The 22,621-nt window shown below is 47.5% G+C and overlaps 1 protein-coding gene and 1 long non-coding RNA gene across 3 annotated transcripts; one reads left to right on the top strand and one right to left on the bottom strand.

Moving 5' to 3' along the window:
* Positions 1-283: 283 nt before the first annotated feature.
* On the top strand, positions 284-12,124 carry NEK2 (NIMA related kinase 2). 2 transcript variants are annotated; one of them, XM_036912472.2, is made up of 9 exons: positions 284-749; positions 1,493-1,710; positions 1,997-2,237; positions 4,083-4,165; positions 4,902-5,028; positions 5,888-6,107; positions 7,536-7,661; positions 10,221-10,292; positions 10,393-10,529. In XM_036912472.2, the coding sequence occupies exons 1-8, from the start codon at positions 654-656 to the stop codon at positions 10,253-10,255; spliced, it is 1,146 nt and encodes a 381-aa protein (XP_036768367.1). In that variant the 5' UTR covers positions 284-653; the 3' UTR covers positions 10,256-10,292; positions 10,393-10,529. The 2 variants fall into 2 exon arrangements, with proteins under 2 accessions (XP_036768367.1, XP_036768366.1); XM_036912471.2 differs by lacking the exon at positions 10,221-10,292 and having other exon boundaries at positions 290-749; positions 10,393-12,124.
* On the bottom strand, positions 2,017-15,614 carry LOC118926033 (uncharacterized). Its single transcript, XR_005030287.2, has 3 exons — positions 15,503-15,614; positions 3,394-3,489; positions 2,017-2,126 (listed from the first exon to the last, which is right to left on the bottom strand). It is a non-coding gene; the product is annotated as an uncharacterized LOC118926033 (long non-coding RNA).
* Between the last annotated feature and the right edge of the window lie 7,007 nt (positions 15,615-22,621).

Raw genomic sequence — 22,621 nt, 5'->3', positions numbered from 1 at the left:
CTGTTTCCGCGTGGGAAATAATAACACGAATTCCTGCTTTACAGGTGTGTATTGAGGATAGACAAAACATGAAAGTGCTTGACACAGTCCCGCGCCGCCTTCGGCGACGGAATGTGCGTTTCTGCTCTGTACTCAGGTTTTCCGAGTGACCCCGCCCAGGCTCAGGGACAGGAACCTGGGAGGACGTGTACGGAAGAGAGTGTAGAGTGCAAGGGGTCAGAGTGCAAAGGTCAAAAAGCAGTGATTGAGGCAGCGTGTGAAAAGTCTGAGGGGAAGTCTCTGGACTCTGGTTACCTTGGCGACCTCGGCCAGAGGGACAGTTGTAGAGGCCTCAGGCTGCCGCCTTTCTATGCCCCGCCCTCCCATTGGTTTAGCTCCGCCCCTTTCTAGGGGTTGAAAAAGGACACCGACACCGACGCGGTTGCCTAGCGATACTCTCTTCCCAGGATGCCTAGGGTGTTGTGTTTCTTTTGGCCAATCAGAGAGGAGCAGCGCCTCACTGCGGGCCAATAGACTGCGGGGCCAGGGCCCGCGACGGTTAAACGGGGCTGGACGCTGGGCGTCCGGGCAGCGGGCTCGCAGGAGGGTCTGGGTCGGTGAATGCAGCTCCGGGCTGCAGCGCGACCTGCGGGAATCCCGCGGCGGGCCTGGCCATGCCGACTCGGGCGGAGGACTATGAGGTGCTGTACACCATTGGCACGGGCTCCTACGGCCGCTGCCAGAAGATCCGGAGGAAGAGCGACGGCAAGGTGAGCGCTGGCCCCTTCCCTGGCTCCGCCCTTGCCGCGGTGTCGCCGGCCTTGGCGGGAGCGCCCTCGGCCGCGGAGTTTTTTTTTCTGTTTTTCCCTTGTCGTCTACTTCCGTTCTTTTTCCGGTTTCGACCTGCTGAAGGCCTTTAGTTGGTGATAGGTAGCTAACTCCTGAGCTTTTTTAGAGAAGAGTTGCTCTCCCAGACCTGAGAAAGGGGCGAGACCGCCAGAACCTGGAACCTGATGTCCTGCAGTCAGAAATCATTTTAAATGCCCATTATTCTGATTGATATTTCCCTATGTGTGTAGGTAGACCCTATACAGAAAGAAACAACAGAGAGGAAACTGGCTGGCTGCTGATGGAGGGACCGGTCCGTACTACGGTCTCTCACCCTGGAAAAGGTTGAGACTGGTTGGAATGGTGGGACTTTGACTATCTCTGCCCCAGCTTTGGCCAAAGTACCTTTTGCCAACCTCTCACAAAGCAACTGAATGTAGGGGGTCAGAGGAGTCCTAACGTGCCTTATCCCCTTCTCTCCCCATGCATCACTGGCTGCTTAAAAATTAGAGGTAGATTATGGAAATAAACTCAGGAGTTCTTAAGTTCATTGAGCTAAATTAGATGACAGTGATGTATGATCTCCTTACCAAAGCAGTCATTAAAAAAAATTTAATTTGGAACATTCGTTCTTTGTTTTTGAGTCGATTGAGTTCATTCAGACCTTGGAAATTCTTCATTTCAGTTGTTAGTTTGGAAAGAGCTTGACTATGGCTCCATGACAGAAGCCGAGAAACAAATGCTCGTTTCTGAAGTGAATTTGCTTCGTGAACTGAAACATCCAAACATCGTCCGTTACTATGACCGAATTATTGACCGAACCAACACAACACTGTACATTGTAATGGAATACTGCGAAGGAGGGGACCTGGCTAGTGTAATTACAAAGGGAACCAAGGACAGGTAAATTACCCTTTAAAGTATGGGCTGAAAATGGGCCCAGTTTTGTTTCTTTTAAACATCCTATTTTAGAATCAGGGACAAAGTACTTAGTAATGTGGAAGAGTGTTCTATTTGTTTGGTGGGTCTGTAGTACTTTAGAAAAATCCCTGGTGAATCAACAGCCATATTTCATATCAAAATAATTTATCTCTCTGTTGTACACTTTGAAAACTAGATTACTCACACCATCTCATTTTTTAATGGCTTTATTCAGATGTTATGTGCCATATTGCTACTTTGATTTCAGACAGTACTTAGATGAAGAGTTTGTTCTTCGAGTGATGACCCAGCTGACCCTGGCCCTGAAGGAATGTCACAGACGAAGCGATGGTGGTCATACTGTGCTGCATCGGGATCTGAAACCAGCCAATGTTTTCCTGGATGGCAAGCAAAATGTTAAGCTTGGCGACTTTGGGTTAGCCAGAATTTTAAACCATGATACGAGTTTTGCGAAAACATTTGTTGGCACGCCTTATTACATGTCTCCTGTAAGTATTTCAGGATTCAGATATGTTTTTAACCGCTTAATGCTCAGAATTCAAATGCAGGGAAATTGAAGTTTTTGTTTGTTTCGCAATATCGCCAATGGCCAAGAATTCAATAAGGCTGTTTCATTTTAAATTTATATTTTTCCAAATGAACTACCAGACCATTAAACTCCTGTATATCAGCAATCCAAGTCGAGCTTTCATTGCATGACTACCAAGTGCTAAATTCTGGGATTACAAAGATGAAATGGGTTTTGTTTCTGTTCTCAAGAGAGAATTCCCAAAGTGCCGTAGGTCCTAGACACCAGCGTTTATGCATTTGGAGTGTTGGTTTAAAATGCAGAGTCCTGGGCCCCAGATCCAGTGAATTTGGATCTCTGGGCAGGTCCTTGCACTCTGCTCCCCAACAGTACCCCAAACATTTTATTGTGGACTTGTATTTTAACAGACTTTCTAGGTGATTCTTGTGCAGGCAGATGCGTGGCCCACTCGCTTCAGATACCACATTTTTACAGTGTTAACTTTTTGTGTGTGTTCTTTTTTGGGGCCTTTTCTACAGTGAGCTGCAAAGTCCACCCCCTTAACCATGTCCTCTATTGATGGATATTTTGTTTCCAAAATGTATCATCCTAGGCAGCACTGCCATGCCTATCTTTGCAGAATTATCCCTTGATCCTTTTGGTTCTCTGGGATGCATGTCTCAAAATGAGATTACTGGGTTAAAGGGTGTGAACTGTTCATGACTCTCTAGATATTGCCTGATGGCTTTTAAAAAGCTTGAATCAGTAAGTGATAACACTGGGGTGTTGTGTATGAAATCTAAGCAGATAAAAAAGAGATGTTTACTAATTTTTAGCAGGTCACAAATATTTCTAGGATTTTCTAAATCTCTTTTAGTTATGTTAACTGATCTAACTATTATAAATTAATGATGATGTTTTTGCTAAGATTAGACATGGCCAGAACAGTGTCATTTTCTCAGTGGATCAAATTCCAAATAAATAGCCTTTACCATAAAGGAAAACTCTCCAGAAGTGGTTCTTGGAAAATTTGAAACCTTTGCAATTCTTTTGTTCGTTTTCCCTCCTGCACTTATAATTAGACAGGTTCAGCCTTCCCTAAGGCATTGATTGTTGGGAAGTGGTATTAGACTCACCTGCTAGACTTTAAAACACTAAGAAGCCATCTGTAAATTTTGGCACTTGCCTCTGTGTCCTCATTTGAGAATAAGAGCCAGGGTGTACAGGTGTTACTGTAAGTGTGGAAGAAGGGCAAACATTAACATAGAAAATGAGAGTATTTCTGTGGTTCATACAGTGGACTAAGGGAAAAATATATACATGAATAATTCAGTTAGTCATTTATGTCTATATCCATTTAAATACAGGCTAGATATACATCTTGGTTATTCTGGGATTTTTTTCTGGTTCTTTTAAAATGCAGTTTCTAGATTATGAATGCCTTCAAGGGTAGAGGTCTCATGTTCACCTTTGAATTGCCAGTGCCTTGTTACACTAACACTTTAACATTTGTGAATGCATCATGTATGCTGAAATATATTAGGGTAAGATCATTGCCTTTCTTCCATTATAAATTTGAAGGTACGGTAGAGAATACCATCTCCTGTTACTATGATACGAGTTCTGACATAAGCTGAATCAGCCTTTGTATTTGAAATTTTTGTTACAGATAAATATCTACGATGTAAAATTTTTTCCTTTGTTTTTCTTGAGTGACTATTACCAAATTTTAAGGCTCTGTTTTTGTCTCTGGGGTAATTTTACAAGTTTTAAAACAAAATAGACCTTTAACACCTTCTACTTTCTTACCCTTTTCTCCCCTAAGGAACAAATGAGTCGCATGTCCTACAATGAGAAATCAGATATCTGGTCACTAGGTTGTTTGCTCTATGAACTGTGTGCATTAATGTAAGTATGATGAAGACAGATTTCTAGTCTGAAGTTCACACCAGAGGTTTGTTGCTTTCACTGGGTTCAGCTTTCTGAGCATGAGTGCATGTTCAAATCTACAAGAATTATACCCGGGTTAAAATTAAGGTAGATGGACAGATTAGAAATATTACTTACAAATTAATAGTATAACCCATGAGAACAGATCTGGACTTGTTCAAGCTTCTAACCTGGTTCCGTGTTCCCCTGTTAGAAGGCACTCAGCTCAAGGGGAGAGCACGTAGGTCAGGCCAGTAACAAAAATCTGCTGTCAGGATGTGGAGAAATGAACAAAGACCTGGGGAGAGGTCTGGGGACTTGGAGAGCAAGAAAGAACTCCAGTTCCTTCACTTTTCACCTTTCACCCCTATCCCTTCTAAACTACTGTGTAGAGCAGTGGTTCTCAGCCGGGGAGGGGGAATCTGTTTTGCCCCCCATGGGATATTTGACAATGTCTGGAGACATTTTTGGTCGTCATTTTTATTGGCGTGGTGGACAGAGGCCAGGGATGCTGTAAAATGTGCTTCAATGCAAGGACAGCCCCCGCAACAAAAAATACATGACCCCAGATGTCAGTAGGGTCAAGATTAGCCACAGAAGAAAATCTCAAAATCAGAAACGTAAATTTAAACTGGAACTTAAACTATGCCTCGATTTGGTTTCTATGATATATTTTCATAAAAAAAAAATTCCTCCCTTCCCCCCTGTTCTCCAGGCCTCCATTCACAGCTTTCAACCAGAAAGAACTAGCTGGAAAGATCAGAGAAGGCAAATTCAGGCGAATTCCTTATCGTTACTCTGATGAATTGAATGACATTATTACGAGGATGTTAAATTTAAAGGTAAAGTCTGTACAATTATATATTTCCTGTTTCTCTCCATAACTCTTTGGAGTATTATGTTCCCTCTCGTAGAGCAATGAGACTGAAGAAACATTAAATGCATCTCCTTAGGTAAATCCACTCTGTGAAGACAAGTGAAAACATCATGTAAATTTGGCAAATTGCATGTGCTTGCTGGCTACCTTCTGTGCTTTCTTTATGTCTGCTCCCACTCTGCCATCCTAACACGGTTGGTGACAAAAAGGACCCGAGTCATCAGTTCCCCTTCTTTGCCTACCTCAGAGTGGCAGGTGATGAGGGAGGGGGTTGGAAGGAGGACTTTATTACTCTGCCTCTAACTCCAGCTGAGAGATTAGAGACCAGAGACAGGGGTGTGTTGGGGAGTGTGGGGGTGGCTAGAAAATGTAGAGGGAAAACAACTTGAATAAAGCGATTATGTGGAAAAAATGTGGCCAAGGGATGGGAAGGGAGATGTGTAAGGTCAGGCAGATGTCAGAGTAGAAGTTAAATGCTGTGGGATGGCAAAGGAGGATCCAGGCGAAGTAACAGGAGAGGTGAGAGAGGATGCTGTTGAAGTCCAGAGACACAAGGGCAGTGCTCGCCCCAGGACAGACCTAGGAATGCCGCCGAGCGCAGGCACTGAGCTCCCAGCTTCCTAGGAAGGCCACGGGGAACAAATGAGGGCTGAAATCCTCATGGCCTCGTGGGCCCAGGATCGCAGAGTTCAAACCTCCAGGGAACGTCTTTCAGGGGGTCGATATTTTGCCTTGGAAATATATATACTTTTAACATAACTGCTCTTTTTGGATGAGTACTCTGGTGTGACATCTGACTGTAACACTGAATATTTTTTCCCCAGGATTACTACCGCCCTTCTGTTGAAGAAATTCTGGAGAATCCTTTAATAGCAGACTTGGTTGCGGAAGAGCAGAGGAGAAATCCGGAGAGAAAGGGGCGACGATTAGGAGAACCAGAGAAGCTGCAGGAGTCCAGCCCTGTGCTGAGTGAGCTGAAACTAAAGGAAATACAGTTACAGGAGCGAGAGTGGGCCCTCAAAGCAAGGGAAGAAAGGCTGGAGCGTGAGTCTCAACAGGGGGAAGCCAAAGAGAGCTACAGGGGTTACTTGATGTGTGAAAATCTTTTTGAATGGAGTATTTTATATATGTGTATATTGTGACTACTTGAGAAACCAAAATACCTATGGTAAAATGTGTAAAGCAAGCTTGCGGGCACCTTCGTGTCGAGTCCCTTCTCCGAAATCAGGTGCTCTCATTATGCCTTTGGGCGCTGACTGTGGGGCCCCAACACAGGGGCCCCACACTTCCCTGCAGAGCGACTCTCTTTCTGCTCCATAATGCATGCACCCTATGAAGTTCCTCCTTTGGAAAGGAAGGCGCAGTAATAAAAACCACTACTTCCACCTGCCGATCTGGCTGATCCCACAGTCCGGCTCTGAAATCCTATAGTTTGCAGGACTAAATATGTTCGGGCAGTTCAGCCGAGAATGAGTACAGGGTGTTTTACCGGAGTACAAGATACTCTGGCGAGGTGATTGGGAGCTAGTTCGTTTTCGATGCTGCAGGTCTGTCCACTGCATCAAGTGAGAGCTGTGCCAGGGCTTTAGAACGGCAGCAGGAGCAGCGGCCGAGAGGCTCTGCCTTTCAGCATTAAGGACGAGAGGCGGGGCCGTGACCCGAGCGGCTCACCTGGTAGAGCTTCTGCCGCTTTATGCCCAACGCAGACTTATAGATAATGTTTTTGCTACTTAAATGTGTTTATAAAGTGTCCAGTGCATGAGTTGATGCATCACTTCCCAATGAAAATTGTACAGCACTGTGAGGTAGGCTTTCTGTAGAGGTATAACATATGCTTACTGGGACACCTGTTTCTGACTCTTCTGTCAGAAGAATTCCGAACAACAACAAAAAAGAAAAAAACCCAAGACTTACTAAAACTTTCCCCAGCGTTTTGTAATTTCATAGTAACAACTGAAATCTGAACTTTCTAAATCCTGGGCCTTGAATAAATACTAGCCTTTGTCACTGATGTGAAGAAGAGCCCCCGCCTTGTGGCCTTCCCTTCCCCGTGGGTGCCGCCGCCCTTCTCGGGAGAAGGAGGGTTTATCCTGTGAAGCCGGGTAACAGCTGGACAGGGAACCGCTGGTGCCCGTTGTCAGGGGAGACAGAGGTGGCTTTAGTTTTTTGTTTTCCCAAGTGAGTTCGTTCCCCACAGCATGACCAGAGGTTGGAGCTAACGCTGTGCTTGTGCGTAAACCAGTCCTTGCTAAACCCAGGACAACACGCAGCGTCCCGGGGCGCCGCCCGGGAACCCAGCGCGGCAGGTGCCGCCGTACACGCCGAGCAGGCCCTGAGCAAAGCGCTCCTCGCCGGGTGGCCCGGCCCGCCGCGCTCAGTCACCGGGAAGAGGCGTGAAGGAGCAAATTACGTTGTTTGATGCCCGAAGCCGCTTACTCAGTTCTTCTTTCTCGTTCCATGCCCTTTGTAAAGAGAAGGAGCGTGAGCTTTGTGTTCGCGAGCGGCTGGCGGAGGACAAGCTGGCTCGAGCGGAGACTCTGGTGAGGAACCACAGCCTGCTGCAGGGGCGCGCGGTGCGGCCTCCGGCGGGCGGCCCAGGTACGAGCGAGCTTCGTCGGGGACGGAGACTGGGTGCTGGCCCAGCAGGGATTTGCTGACCCTTTTCCTTTACGGAGCCTCCAGCTCTGAGATGGAGTTGATGGAGAATCTGCATTTCAATGAAAATAAGATCTCCATTTAGAGCCGTGATTTACTATTGGCTGGGTCCACAGTCCTGAGGCAGTGAGTCAGAATGATTTCATCTTTGATTTTGTTTGCCTCATCAAACTACGTGTGTAGTATTTGATATTTATTTTTTAAAGCTGACACCTTTTAAGAAATGCTATGCATTTCAGATTTTTCTCTGGGTGTATTAGGAAAACTACATTTCTTTCCATTTGTGAGCAAAAATCCTAGCATTTTACTATTGGCACACGACTAAATAATACACACCACGTCCTTCATAGACAGTACGGCTCAAAGGTGTGATAAAGCACCTGTAGGATGGGCCGTCACTTTTGGATCTTTGCTAAAACCCACGCACACTGAAACTTGTTTGTCAGAACTTGACTGTTTAATATCCACGTGCTCTGTGTGTTTCCCTGGTACACAGACAGTCAGCCTGCCATCGCTCCGCTCTGTGGACACCTGGTCGGTGTGCCTACCAGCGGACCACCTCTGACAGGTTTTCTCCACTTCACAGAAACCCTTTGTCTGACTTAATCTACTCTAAGAGTATGGAAAATGCAGTGTTAAAATCTTTTCTCTTGATTTCTTTATGACACAAATTGTTTTATAAAGTTTTTGTTGATTTTAAAATTTGAATCTGAGTTTCCAGTGAAATTTGAGTTTTCATGGGTCACCCTTCCCCGAAGGGCGGCACGTATAAAGGCTGTCATTTCTGTCTTGAATAAATTGAGAGAATCTGGTCACTTTTGTGAGCATGACAGCATTTTGTCAACAGAATAGACAAAAGAACTAAGTTTGGTGATCACAGTACTTTATAGTAATAAGTGATGGAGATAAATGAAGCTAGTGATAGAATTAAATAAGGATTATATCAAACTTTGGCTTCATCCCTGTTAAAATATTTTTTCTTAATATGGCTATCTACCATTTCAGTATTTTTATAGTATTTATTTCAGCTTTTCTTAGATTCCACACTGTCATTCATAGAAACAAAATAGGTTTAAATCATGATAACCGTGGCAGATTGATGAGAAGTTTTTATCTGAGTTCCATGCATCAACCTACTGCAGAGAATCACTGAAAGCCTAGCGGGGATGGCTTTTCCAGTTCAGCTTGGCCCGAGCGCCTTTGAGTAAAGGATGAAGAGACCTAGAGAGGGACGATGCGTTTCACTTCCTAGGACACACAAACAGGTTTAGGAATCTGCCTTGTGCAAGTCATGGCAAATACTTAAAAGGAGCTGAAGGAATTGAGTGTCTACAGGGTAAGAGATCTTTTAAAGTCCTGAGTGTGTGGGTACTCAACAAGATAAGCCCCCAGGCAGGGGGGAGGGGATGCTGTGGTGAGCTCAGGACTGTTGGAACTATCCTGTCCCCAGTCCGTGGGCTATAAACTTCAGACAGGAGGAAAATGGAACTACATGGCGGCCGTCACTGTAACAGCTTCTCCTTTTTAAAGCTCTTCTTAATCTGTTGAATGAAATACTAATTCTTTTTCTAAACACTTTTCTTTATTATAAAACTATCCCACTAGTAAGATTTACAGTTTACACTGTTGATTTATAAATGTGCAGGTATTTGTGCTAACAAAGTGGACGTGTTTGGAACAGCGGAATTAGGGTCTGAAGCAGTCAGGTTTGAGGCAGTGTATGAAACGGAGTCAGGCAACAGCTGGAGGGCCGTGTCTCTGTGTGGCCTGCTCCTGCCTCAGGGTCTGGCCCTCTCTGTGGCCGGGAGTGTTACCCACGTGGCTTCTTACTGCCCCACTTTCATCAGTTCCCTGCTCAGAAGTCACCTTATTATGAGGCTTTCATCCTTGCAAACACCACCCACCACTTCTGTCTCCCTTTCTCAGTGTTAAGTTCCCTCACAAATACTCCTCACCTATGCCTGTTACAATAGTCTACCTCCTCTGACTCGCAGAGGCCCTTTGTTTGGTCCACAGTGGCCATACAATGAGCTCAGTAAATATTTGAGTGTATTTCCTTTAAATAAACACAAAGGAAAAACAAAGAGGTTTGGAATTCAGACCTGCAAGGACCCAACCCCCAGACAGTTCTGTCAGCAGCTAAGAGCGTAGGTGCTTGAAGTGAATTTTTCATGTGAAAAGCAGTTTCCCTACACTGTTAAATTGATTGACCTCTTCCACGCTGAATTTGCCTAGGTTCTTTTTGAAAAAAGTTTCTGGTCAGTTAAGCTACTTTGAAATAAGTGTTCTTGAATATTTAATGAATATTTAATTCTTCTTCCATGCTTTTCTGGAAGTAACATCATCTAGGTAAAATGGCACTTATTTTCAAAAATAGAGATTAATAACATTGATTTCCAGGAGTTTTATATTGTGGCTCATAATCCTCAGTACATTAAACCTTAAGAGAAAAGCTGATTGTTAGGAGAATAAATGTCTTCTTTGATTTTTGGCATCCTCCAGAATTATTTTTGCAGTGCCTTGGGTTGGAAGGCTGATGGATGCCCCTAACCTGTCCCACGGAAAAGAAGACAGGTACCCAGATTTCAGAGGTCACCTGGAAGAGCAAATATTCTTGGTAAGTCTGATAAGAACTCCTGTTCGACTAACTCAAAACCCTTTTTTCTTTCCAAAGAACATTTTGATCTTCCATCCTCGGTAATTAAGAAGAAAGTTCATTTTGGTGGGGAAAGTAAAGAAAACGTCCCGAGTGAGAATTCTGAGGGTCAGCTCACCTCCAAATCCATGTGCAAAGACCTGAAAAAGAGGCTTCACGCTGCGCAGCTGCGGGCCCAAGCCCTGTCAGACATGGAAAAAAATTACCAGCTGAAAAGCAGACAGATTCTGGGCATGCGGTAGCCTCGCAGAGACGCGGGACTGGGTGTAGTTTTTAGTTCTGCCGGCCCTTTAAAGATTGCTGTTCAGCTGCTGTGGCTTGATATGCTGGCTTCCATGAGCCATGCCTTTTTGTATAGCAAGAGTGATATTTTGGAACTGCTTTTGTTGTTCTTCAGCAACAATTGTGCATGTGTCCACACCCTTCATTTTTCTTTCTTTTTTTAAAGAACACTTTATAGGATGACACTTTCTTGGTTGTTTGGGCTTTTAATTCTGTGTGTGATTACTACTGGAACATTAAGTGTTACACTCTAAATACTGGAGAAAAATAATGTTACGAAAAAAATATTCACCCAGGAGTAGCATTGACTGAGAAGTTTTAAATGAGTGATGTGCTTAACAATGGCCAGATCTAGATTTCAAGTTTAAGTCTGAGGTTTTTAATGTTCTTGAGCTTAGAAAATGTAGCAGGATGCAGACCGGTCGTGAATACCTTGACCTCTTGCTTAGAAATCTCCTATTGCTCTAGGGCAAATCTCCCCTTTGGTGGAAATCCATCATTGTGATGTCTATGTCTATATTCTTTTTTCCCTTCTTATTGTATTTAACTGTATATAAGCTGGCTGTTGTTTACCATCTCTTTCTCACGAAATAAAAGAATGCTTTAGTTTTCCTGTGCTTATGTCTCTTGGATTTGCTGATCTTAGTTGGAGGGATTCTGCATTTGTGATTCACAGCATTAGAGGGAAGGGAAGCAATGGTGGATCTGTTGCTCATGGCCCTTTATTCCCATGTCGCTCACCCGTGTAGGCTAGTGGTCCTTAACCAGGATAGTTGTGCCCCCCCGCCCCACCACCCAGGATAGAAGCAGTATCTGGAGACTGGAGGGGATGAGGCGTGGGGAGGGTACTTCTGGCATCCAGGGGTGGAGGCCAGGAGTGCTGCCTGTCATCTACAGCGCACAGGGCAGCTCCCGCAGCAAAACGCCACTGGAGAAACCCGATCTAAGCTAAAACTTGTCAGAACATGCCCTGTCTGGAAGGAAACTGATTTGGGGTTCTATGGGTTGTTTGTAACATGTGTCTGACTTTGAATAGGAATTAGTCCCTGCTGTGCCCATCACATTTTTCATGTGATGTTTTCCTAGCAGTGCTATTCTTTTCAGCTTAATGAAATGAGACCAAGTTAGGAAGGGGTAATAATACATGGGAAGAGATCGCTCCTTTATTAGCTATTACAGGTTTAGTATGTAGTTGGTAATGTAGTTCCATCCAAGAAAAATGACATTGAAACACAGTCAGAAGCTGATTGTAGCATACCTGTGATTAATCCTAACAGGGCCTCTTGGACATAAATGTTGAGTATAATTTGCAGGGCCCAGAGCAAAACAGAAATTTCAGGCTCCTTGCTCAAAAAGCATAAAACATTAAAGGTAGACACAAAAGCCTTGTCCTTTCTTCCAAGTTCTCTGTTTATTGCAGTGTGGTTTGCTATTTAATGTCCTAAGCAAGAGAAAAAATTGTAAATTACTAGCATGATTTCACTATTCAACTTTTCTGTTGTGTGATGCCAATTTTAAATGCAAATAGCACACTTAGCTCATGTGTAAATCACTGAAATAAGGTAATTCATGTTTGGTGGCTCATCTGGGAGGGTGCCTCAAGCTGGCCGGGAGAGACACACAGATCCTGTGGCAGGCATCTGGGGCCCCTGACGCGTGCTTGCTTGGTTCCCCTCCCTCCAGCCACCAGACCTACACACTGCCAGGCTGGAGAAGTTGAGCCAGGCGTCTCCCTTTCCATCAGGCCCACTGCCCCAACCACAGCAGACAGGTCCCCCCGAGGACCTTTACACCTCCAAAGCTGGGACTTCTTTGTATCTGGGTCACCCCATCAAGATACAGCCACTGGTTGGCAGCCCACCAGCCACACCTTGGGGGCTGGCAGCCTCAGGAGGTGGAAAGGCATTAGGTGGCAGCTACTGCCATATACTGTCCTGAGATGCTTCAGGCACCAGTGCACGACTCTGACCCTCCCCTTGCCGTGCCAGGCCCTTCGGGGGCAGAGTGTGGCAGTGGTCCTGGGGCGCAAGTAGGGAGGGAAGGTGGGGTAGGACCTGGTGCGCCAGGAGTGGGGGAGCTGGTATTGGGAGGCAGACCATGCCTGACCTGAGGCTCTCAGCCCCTACACATGCACCATTGTCCCACTGGACTTGACTTACAAAACAGAAATTCAAAGACACAATTACTAAGAATTCCAAGACTGCAACGACAGAACATTTAACCCCAGGTGCCAGGCCCTTCTGAATGCATGTGTGGGACCTCTGTGATGCACTCTTGCAGGAGGAAATCCTTTCCTATGCTTGGGAATGCAAATTTTCATTTTTAAATCGGCATGTTGAGACAGCTCCTCTAGTTTTCCCCATCTTAGATCCCACTTTCATCATTTTCATTCTTTATTCATTCAATCGGTAAACAATTGGTGAGCACCTACTATGAGCCGGGCACTGTTTAAGGGGCTGAAGGTACAGCGGGAAGGGACATGAAAGCCCTGCCCTCGTGGAAATGCCATGCAGTGGGGAAGGATTGTTGAGAGGTACTAAGGAGCAGAATGACGCCGGCAGGGAGCAGGGAGTGGGGTGCAGTTCTAAGGAGAGTTGGTCATAAGTGCCGTAGGAAGAGGAGGAGGCTGGCGGGACGGTAGGGTTGAGGGGGGCGGTGGAGGAGAAAAGGAAAGGGGGCTTGAGTCGGGTGGAGAGAAGGGAAGTTATACCAGCAGGGGAGGTGGAAGTCGAGCATAACGAGATGCAACACGGGGAACTTGAAAGTAGGCAAAGGCTTGCGCACATGAGAAGTTTGTAGTCTGTGAGGGTCTCCCCTGACCCCACTGTAAAGCCAATAAAAAACCTTGTTTCCTGTTCACCTCTAAATCTGGGAGCATGTCGGGGTATTTGGGCAATGATGGTAGATTAGAAGGGGGTCTCTGATGGGGGGCAGGGAGAGGCCTCCCAAGCGATGTTTCTCCAGCATCTCTTTCTAAAATCTTTCTAAGGTGCTCTACTAGACACTAACACCATACTTACCATTACAGAGTGCGTGGTTAAAGAAAAATGAGTTTTATGGAGCGCGGCCTGCTTATAAGCATTTGAAAAAGGGTCATTGGATTTGAGTTAAAATTGACGGGCTGCTCTGCGAGGCGGCAGCCACAAGGTGGCGCCACGGCTCTGTTAGACGGGAAGTCCCACAGGGCATCGGCCAGGTACCTTATTCCCGTTCTCACGCAATCCGCACAACACCCCCCGAGAAACAGACATCATTAGTGTCACAATTTACACGGGGAAACTGAAGCTCAGAGGTCAGCTTGGAAGAGGCACAGCTGATTTCTTAACTGACATTTTGACTACAAAACTCGTGCGCTTGACTGACCCTCTACTCCTGCCTCCACGTAGCAGCAAAGGGCTGGCTTTGATCCCAAACCATCTAGTTTCCCACACTGACGGGGTAAGGGTGATAATCCATGGCTTTACCGAAGTTTTTGGATCACTAACGAAGGGTGGACGCAGAGCGGGCACTGTTAGCGTCCAGGGCCTTCAGGACCTGGGCGCGGGGAGGGAAGGGGGGAGCGGCCTGAGAGGTGGTTTCCAAGTGACCCCAGTAGGGCCCCGGGGCCAATGGCTCAAAATAGCCTAGAATGCCTCCTCCACTTCCCTCGATCTCCCCTTCGGACCCTTGGGCTGCCAGCTTCCTCCCCCCGGGCCCCCTCACGCAGGCCTGTCCCATCCAGAGGTATTTGATGTTCCCAGGTGACCCTCATTCTTCCGAAACAAAGCTCATCCCTCTAGGGAAGCTGGTTCCCTCAAAGACTCCAGGTAAGCCTGCCCTCCTGGGATGAACTGGGAAGGGACACAGCGGTTTAAAAAGAAGGAAGAGAATCTGTAGGTACCAACAAGAAAGGGCTGTTCCTTGTAACCTGCAGGCTGGGAGAAGAGGGATCCATGTAGGAAGGGTTTCCCGGCAAGGAGGAGGGGGAAAGCCGCCCTCCCAGGGGGGGAGCATGCTGGTGGCTAGCTGATGGGGTCTGTGGGCATGTGACGGCCGGCCTTCCCCGGAACCCTGGCTCATTTTGTCCCCCAGTCCCCCAGTGGAAGAGGGCAGGTGGGGTTCAACGCCATATTCCGAGGGGCCGGCAGGGGCGCCCTTGCTTACCTCCACCCAGGCTCCTGTCCTACATTTCTACACTTCCACACAAACACAGCAACCACTCCGCTGGAGCTACCGAGGTCCCGGCCATCCAAGGCTGCGGTCACTGAACTCCCGGCCACCGCCCAGCACGTCCCCCCGCCTCCGGCCACCTAGACGGCACCCTGGCCCTCCTGATCCAATGGGCTCTTCTGTAATCTGTCACATATTCACAGGAAATGTTCACAGTGGCCGATTTGATTCATTACGTTTTAGAATATAAATCTTTCGTTAAATTTGAAATGATAACATCAGTGTAAAAATCCCTTTAGGATGGGAGCATATATAGTAAAAATTGAAAGGTAAAAGTTCCCTCACCCACATCACTTTCTGTCTCTTTCCAGAAGTAGCTGCTAACAATGTGGTGTTTGGTGTTTTCCTGCGGACTTCCTGTGTTGTGGGGGTGGGGACGGGTGTCGGGGTGGGGGATTCCTGGTGTCTCTGTGGATGGGAGTCTGTGGTGTGTCTACACATATATATCTGAGTATATGTATTTAAAACACTCACAAATAAGATCTCAATACATGTACTGCTCTTTAATTTGCTTTTTTCAGTTAACAATAATCTTGTCTTGTTGCTACATGAAAACTAGCTTCTTTCTTTTTTAAATAGCTGCCTTGTGTCTCATCTTTTGCAGTCATCCTAAAGTCATTTAGAGGGACAGCCTTACCTTGAATCTTTGAGGCAACCAGCTTGCCTGGAGTACCCAGCACTGTGGGGAACACAGGGCCTGGTGGGCAAGGCAGGCACATGCCCTTGAAACACACATTCTCACAAAGCGGTTTGCCTGCTCCAGTCACAGAATCACTGGCCTCAGCTCTGCCCTTAAGAACCTTCATGGTCACTTAAGTGGGGAAATAGTGGACCAGGGTTTGGCTACTCCCCAGAAAAGGCTGGGAGAATCCCAGGGATGCATGGCGGAGAGTCCCCAGGCTCAGGCCAAAGCTGACACTAATCTCCCCTCTGCTCCCTCTCGGCCCAGTGCTGGCCCACATGCCGTGAGAACCTTGTCCAAGTGCTTTCTCGTGGGGGTCAAACTCTGAAGCCAGAAGCTGAAACACCTGACTTTGACACTCGGCAGCTGCCGGGTCTCTGGCTGGTGGGTTTAACCTCCCTGAACCTCAGTTTCCTCATCTGGAAAAAAGAGACAGTAAAACCAGTGAAGATTGAGTGGAAGACAAGTCAGGGACCTAGAACTGTACCTGCCCACAAATCTATCCAACTTAGCTTCAGGAAAGATTAAAAGCAGCTTATAGGGGAAAAAAAGGTTTTAATAAAATGCACATATTAAATCAGGAGGAAGGATGGGGCCAGCAAGGAGTCCAATGTGAGGATCGTCCATAATTACACATTTAGCATTGTTGGGCCACAAGTTTGGCTTTAAGCTTCCTAGCAGCCCAAGCAAAAGGGGAAAATGCTTAGTTACCCCTATAGGCCCACAAAATAAAGGCAGGGCACTTGATCAGGAAAGACCCACTTGGGTGCTGAGGTGAGAGGCACTCTGTTTTGCACACTTGCAAAGGGGACACTGTGGGGATAGGAGCACCCTCCTGGATGACTGCAGCAGTGCCAGGCCCAGGGCTCTTCCTGCCCCTCCCCTCCGTGCAGGCTGCTGGCATCACCTGATCAAGTCGGCAAAAGCCATTGTAATGGGAGAGTAGCTTTTGAAACACGTTAGTGTGTTTCCCTCTTTCACAGCTCTGTATCTTTGCTTTTTTATTTCCCCCAGTCCTATTTTTGAGAAGTATGCCCTGAGGAGGATTAGGATTATAAGAGTAAAAATACCTAGAAAAAGCAAACATCACAGTTCAGTTTGTGATGCCCAAAACACCTAGCAATATTTTTGAGTCTACGGTGTCTGCGAGTTGGGCTTTGGCAAGAGAGAAAAGGATTTCTCGTTAGGATATGGAGAGCCAGGAGCAGAGGCGAAGAGGAGTGGACTATGCAGTCTGACATCAGGTAAGGGCAGAAAGCACCCCGGATGTGCCGTAAGCGGTTTTGCTGGGCAAACATCAACCTCCGCGGGAATCACCTGCGTGTCTTAAACTGCAAACTCCCTTTCAGTAGGTCCAGGGTGGGGCTTGCGAGCCCATATTTCTAACAGGCTCCTGGTGGACCACTGCCTGGTGGCGAGGGCGTGAGGGCTACCAAGGCTAAAAGTAAATCAAGAAAAGCCCCCCTGTTCTGGGCCAGGGAATCGTGGGATGAAGATGGGCTGAGGTGGGGGGCACTGGTGGTCAGACTCCTGCGTGCTGGGCTTCTGGCTCCAGAGCCGGGGGGCAAGCTGGAGAGACTGAGGGGAAGGGGAAGTGCAGGGGAGCCCTTTGTGTCCTGCTCCCATCTCAAACTCTGGTGGTGGGTGCAGCTGCGGGGAAGGGAAGCTGTGTAGGGCCTGTGGCAGCGCAGGGGTGGGAGTAGCGGGCCTGACATTCTCAAAGTCCTTGGCGCCACCTGCTGTAGAAGGCACTGGAGGGGGCCCAGCTTCCCGCAGGTCCCCTGGGATGTCCGGTAGGAATGTGGCGGGAGGCACAGGGCTACACGTGGGCCTGGGGCTGGATGGGAGTCAGAGCCATGCTTGGAGGTCAGCAGAGCTTTTGGGAACAGAGGAGGTGGCCCATGGGTTGTCTGTGCCAAGAGCATCAACCGGGAGTTACGCCTGCCGTGGATGCCAGCAGCAAGACGTCCCTGGGAGGGCCAGAGACAGACGGAGCCAGCTTAGCTCATGGGTCAGACAGTCACCAAGAGCAGAGAGCCATGCAAGGGCCAGCTGGGGATCCGTGCCCACCCGCTACCCTGAACAATGACGTGAGGACCGCTAACTTTCTGGATGCCATGTTCCCAAGGGGACCAGGATGGGTAATGGCTCATTGGAGCTGAATTTTGAATTCACTGAATATTTACCCTAAACCAGTCAATTAATTAGCCTATCGAATGTTCCTCTCACTACCCCACCAGGTGGAGCCTGTGACAGTATTCACTAGATTCATTATAGGAATCAGCAGCCACAACTTGCTCATCACGGCAGTGTGTGCCTTTCTTTACAGGCATGACAAAGATAATCTGTAATGCTGCTCAATGAATAGTCCTTCCTGCCCTGTAACAGAGAGCACACCCTGGCACCTTGTCAGTGGGATGAGCAGACACAGGGACACAAGGCTGGGGTTGCAAACCTGGGGAGAAAGGAGGGGTCCGTGGGAGGGGTCCCAGGCAGGTGCAAGCTGAGCAGAAGCCGCAGGGAGAGGAGACACCCAAATGGGCAGAGAGCGAGCAGAGAGCATCCAAGAAGATTTGGGCAAAGTGTGGAGGAAGGCCTTGAGTCTCTTACTACGCTCCAGCTGTAGACACTGAGCCAGGACCTAGGAAGTGAGATAGGCATTCCACGCATCCATCCGAATGGCTCACCCTCTAAAGAGAGCAGGAAGGGAGGACAGCGCTTCCCTCCTGCCCTCCAAACAGGAGCTCCCGTGGGGAGGTGGCTTTGAGAGCAGCGTGTTCAAAATATTCCTGCTAATCCTCTTGCTGCCCTGCCGTCTGCCCTCCACCCTGGAGAGTCTGGGGATGTGAAAGTGCGGATCAAGACCAGCGTGCAAGCCACTTTCCCGTTCAGACTTCTCCTGGGCAGAAGGGAGCAGCCATTTGTGTTTAGAGAGAGTGACATGCTTTTTTGCCCTCTTCCGCCACCCCAGCCCGCCGCGCGCACACACACGCACACAGGCACGCACACACACACACACACGCACGCACACACACACACAGGCTGATATGTCTGGAGCCTGAAGTTCAAACTGGGGCATGGGGTCAGATGGTATCAGCATCTGGGAGCAGGAAGACAGCTTGGAAAGCCTTTAAAGTCTCTCTTAAGGCAGTTCAACTGTTACTACAATTCGCAGAATTCTCCAGCTCCAAATTCACTTTCATGGGGTATAGCCCCTCATTTTACAGTGGGGACCCCAGGGTCAGCGAGGAGGGCCAGCCTTGTGCTCACATTGAGCCGGGACTCAGCAGGTGCCTGTCAGCCAGTCCTGCTCCCCATCACCCCCTGCGAGGCCTCTCTGGGGCTCCCAGCTATTCTCCAATGTGCAGGAAAGGATTAAATATTAATCTTTATAACAACCCAGAAACTGTTATCTGTGAACCACGAGCCCCAACACATCTTTTCCAACATCCAGCCACTTAATCGTGGTTTTAGCTGCATCAGCATAACAGTCTCAGAAGTGCCCGCAAAGTGTAGAGTCGCAGAGGCCTTTATCAGCCGTTCCTGAGGGCGAAGGCCAAGTTCACAGGGGGCAGTGGAGGCATGAGAGCTGATAACGCTCTCTAAGAAACTCAGATGCCTTTACCACATATCAGATGTGGGCCTCATTATATTCCCCTCCCTGGCACTGATTGTCTCTTACCTTTGTGTTACTTAGCTGCAGCTTTCAAAGCACTTTGACAAACATGATCTCACTTGATTCCCCAAAGTTGATGCTATAACTGGGCTGGGCAGTATTGTTCTCCTGGAGAAAATAAAGATTCACAGCAGGAAGTGACTCACTCAAGGTCACACAGACTCAAGGACAGTCCTCAGCACCCCTCATCTGAAGGAATTCGTAGCTGGACCATCCTGTTTATGCATGGGTGTTAATTTCAGCCCTTGATGGGTTCGGGGCTGTCTATGATTCCTTCTGGAAGTGTTGGCAACATATGAAGCATTTTTCTGAAAAAGAGCTCATAGTTTTCCCCAGACTGTCTCTGACCCTAAGCAGTAAGAATCATTACTTTAGGATAAGCCTTCAAGCCCACGTGGGACCCCACCTGTAGGTGCACTCACCTGCTGGGGGCTGCTCTTCCTGGGCTCTGGGGTCTGCTGGGCCCAGGCATGGCCAGGGGCTCGACGGGTCAGGCACTTTACTGCCCTCATGTGTTTGGCTTTCCTTGAATCTGGGACGGGCGGGCAGCAAACACCGCTGGGAGGCCTGGAAGGCAAAAGGTCCCATTACACCACTACCAAGGAGTAAAGTTTGCAGGAAGTGCACAGTACTCATAAAAACTGCCAAACTACACTAAACGACTTAAGTAAATGGTAAAACGCACCACATTCAGAACCTAATGCAGTAAAATGCCTCCTGTAAGTTTACATTTTATGCAATTTGAGTAAGAATATCTAAGATTTGTTTTTTTTAATTAGGACACAATGAATTTATGTGGCGCAAAGTCACCTGAAAAAATTAATGTATGAAGCGAGTCACAAAATTTCTGGGAAGAAAAGAATAGCCTGGATCTGCACACCCAGATAGCAAAATACATTATAAAGCTCCAGTGATGAATTTAATTACAAAGTATTTATTTATATATGTATTTATTATAAAGATCCCTCCAAAACAGGGAGGAATGGAATGAGGACATGCCGCTCAATGAGAAAAAAAGAGAAATTCCAGGAGCAGATCTTATATAAAAAGGGAAATTGGTAGCATATGCCGAATGTGATGTTCAGATCAGCAGTGAGAAAATTGTTTAGTAAATAATGTTGGAATAGTATGGGAAAATAAGGCTAGACTCCTCCCTCATTCCATGTACCAAGTTCAGTTCAAAATGTCAGTTTCTTTATAGTAAGAAGGATATAGTTCCTGTCTTGTGGCATAGCGAGGGGTTGTATGAGATCGTGCATGCCAAGTTCTCAGTCCTGTGCCCAGCTCATAGGACCCACCGGTAAAATATTAGCTAAAATGATTATCAGTGCTGTGACTAGTCCAGATTGAGTATAACCACAACTAACATACAACTACAAAGTCATAACATCACTTCAAACAAAAACCTGATCTCAAGGTGGTGTTTGTAGGAGCAAAGGAAGAAATGGGCAAAGGCAGTGGTGTGCCATGACCCTTAGAATGTTCTTACCTGCGACCCACCACTTCCACTTTTAGGAGGTTTATCCTAAGTATGTTCTCAGGTGAATGTGTAAAATGGTTAGTAAACATCTTTTTATCAGAGCAAAAATTAGGAACAACCTAAATGTCAAAAAGGGAATGGTTAAAAAACTTCTGTTCAACCACATGATGGGCTACTATACAGTCATTAAAATTTAAAATCATCTCAGTGAACATTAACTGATTGATTGGAGACACACTTAGGTCAGAATGCTAACCATGACCCAAAGCAGTGTCTATAATGTGATATCCCAAATACCCCAAAATGTACATCAAAACAGTTATCTCAGTGTGGTGGGATAAATTTGAGTTCTTTTTCTTTATTCTTTGCAAATTCATTATATTAAACCTGCTTTTATGATTCTACCAAATTTCACAGGGGTTTTAAACTCTATTTTACAATTTAAAAAGTGGGGCATTGCCAGATAATTTGTGCTTTTGTAAGTGATTTATTGAGCAGAGATTTTACAAAAGATACTTCTCCATCTTTGCTTGTCAAACTGGAGTCCATTTGGGATTTCTGCTAACAGGTCATTACAAGAACATGTCCACAATATACTTAAATAATCTTCCCTTAGATGTTACTTTTATGTTAAAACAAGTTTCAGGGAATTATGGGAGAAATAATGCTTTTACTTTCCCTCTTGAGAGAGAGCAAGAGACCTCTGCAGCCGTGGCCCCCAGACGGTGGCGGCTCCGAGCAGATTCTATCCCCAAGCTCTGCCGCAGGGAGTCCGTCCTTTGACACAGCTACTGTGGAGAGGCCCGTGAGCAGCCTGCTGTAAGGCAGGGACACTGAGGTGAAGTTTGTCCCCATCCCTAGGCCAAGGCGGCCAGTGGTGTGCTGGGCTTTCTTGGGAGTTCAAAGTCTCAGGTGTCACAGCTCCCAGAGCCAAAGATTCCCCTCAGGTGGAGGCTCGCTTCCCAGAAGCGTCCAACACAAACAGTGATAAGCAAATGAGATGCAAGAAGCTGGCAGGCAGCCAGCGTGGGGCTGGGTGCCAGGCATGGGGTGGCGTGAGCCCAGAAGAGACCACGGGTTCCTACCACATGGGCCCGCTGAGGCAGCTTCTTCCAGGCCAGCCACGGTGTCACCTCTGGGTAGGATGGGGTGCAGAAAATGGGCACACAGGCTGCCCAGGTGAGAGCTGGCTGAAGCCAGGGGCAGGCTGGGCTTGCAGGAATAGTGTGAAGCTAGCGAATTCTGTGCCAGAGGGAAGCTGGGTTCACATCATCTGCCCACACAAGGTCAAGGCCTAGGGCAATGACTTCGGGGGTGTCTCAGCAGGATACCCTGCTGCTCGGAATGCCTGAGGGTGCCGGGGAAGGGACACCCAGGTGCTAAGCCTTGGCATAACCTGTGCGTTCTGGGCGACTGAGTCCATGGGCATCAGCCCACGCCAAGGAGAGCAGCCTCACAGATCCCAGGACCTGTGGGGTGGTGAACTTCCCCCAAGCATGGCCCTGCTCTCGCTGCAGCCTTGACCTTGGCCTGGTGTATGAGGGGCCTGGAGTGGCAGTGCAGGGCAGCCGCCCAGCCGGGGGAGGAGGGCCTGGAGGCCACAGGGTAACTAGCACTGAATGAGTTTTCTCTCTCCTTCAGACCCTGTACGGGCTGTACACACTTAGTAGCTATTTCCCATCACAGTTACCAGATTACCTCCCGTGTACAGATGAGGGGACTGAGGCTCAGACCTGATAGATGGCGACAGAGGAAGGTCACACAGCTAGTGAATGGCTACCTGGAGGTGGAGGGATTCACACGCTGATGTGAGTTTTCTGAGCCAGGCTGTTCCCACTGTCTTGGGCACTATATCATTTATATCATTATGGAGCCCAGGCCCCAGGCCCCAGGCCCCAGCCCCCGACGTGGGCCGGCC

This window comes from Manis pentadactyla, chromosome 9, assembly GCF_030020395.1.
Source record: "Manis pentadactyla isolate mManPen7 chromosome 9, mManPen7.hap1, whole genome shotgun sequence".
Lineage (NCBI taxonomy): Eukaryota > Metazoa > Chordata > Mammalia > Pholidota > Manidae > Manis > Manis pentadactyla.
This window is presented reverse-complemented; position numbering and strand designations above follow the sequence as displayed.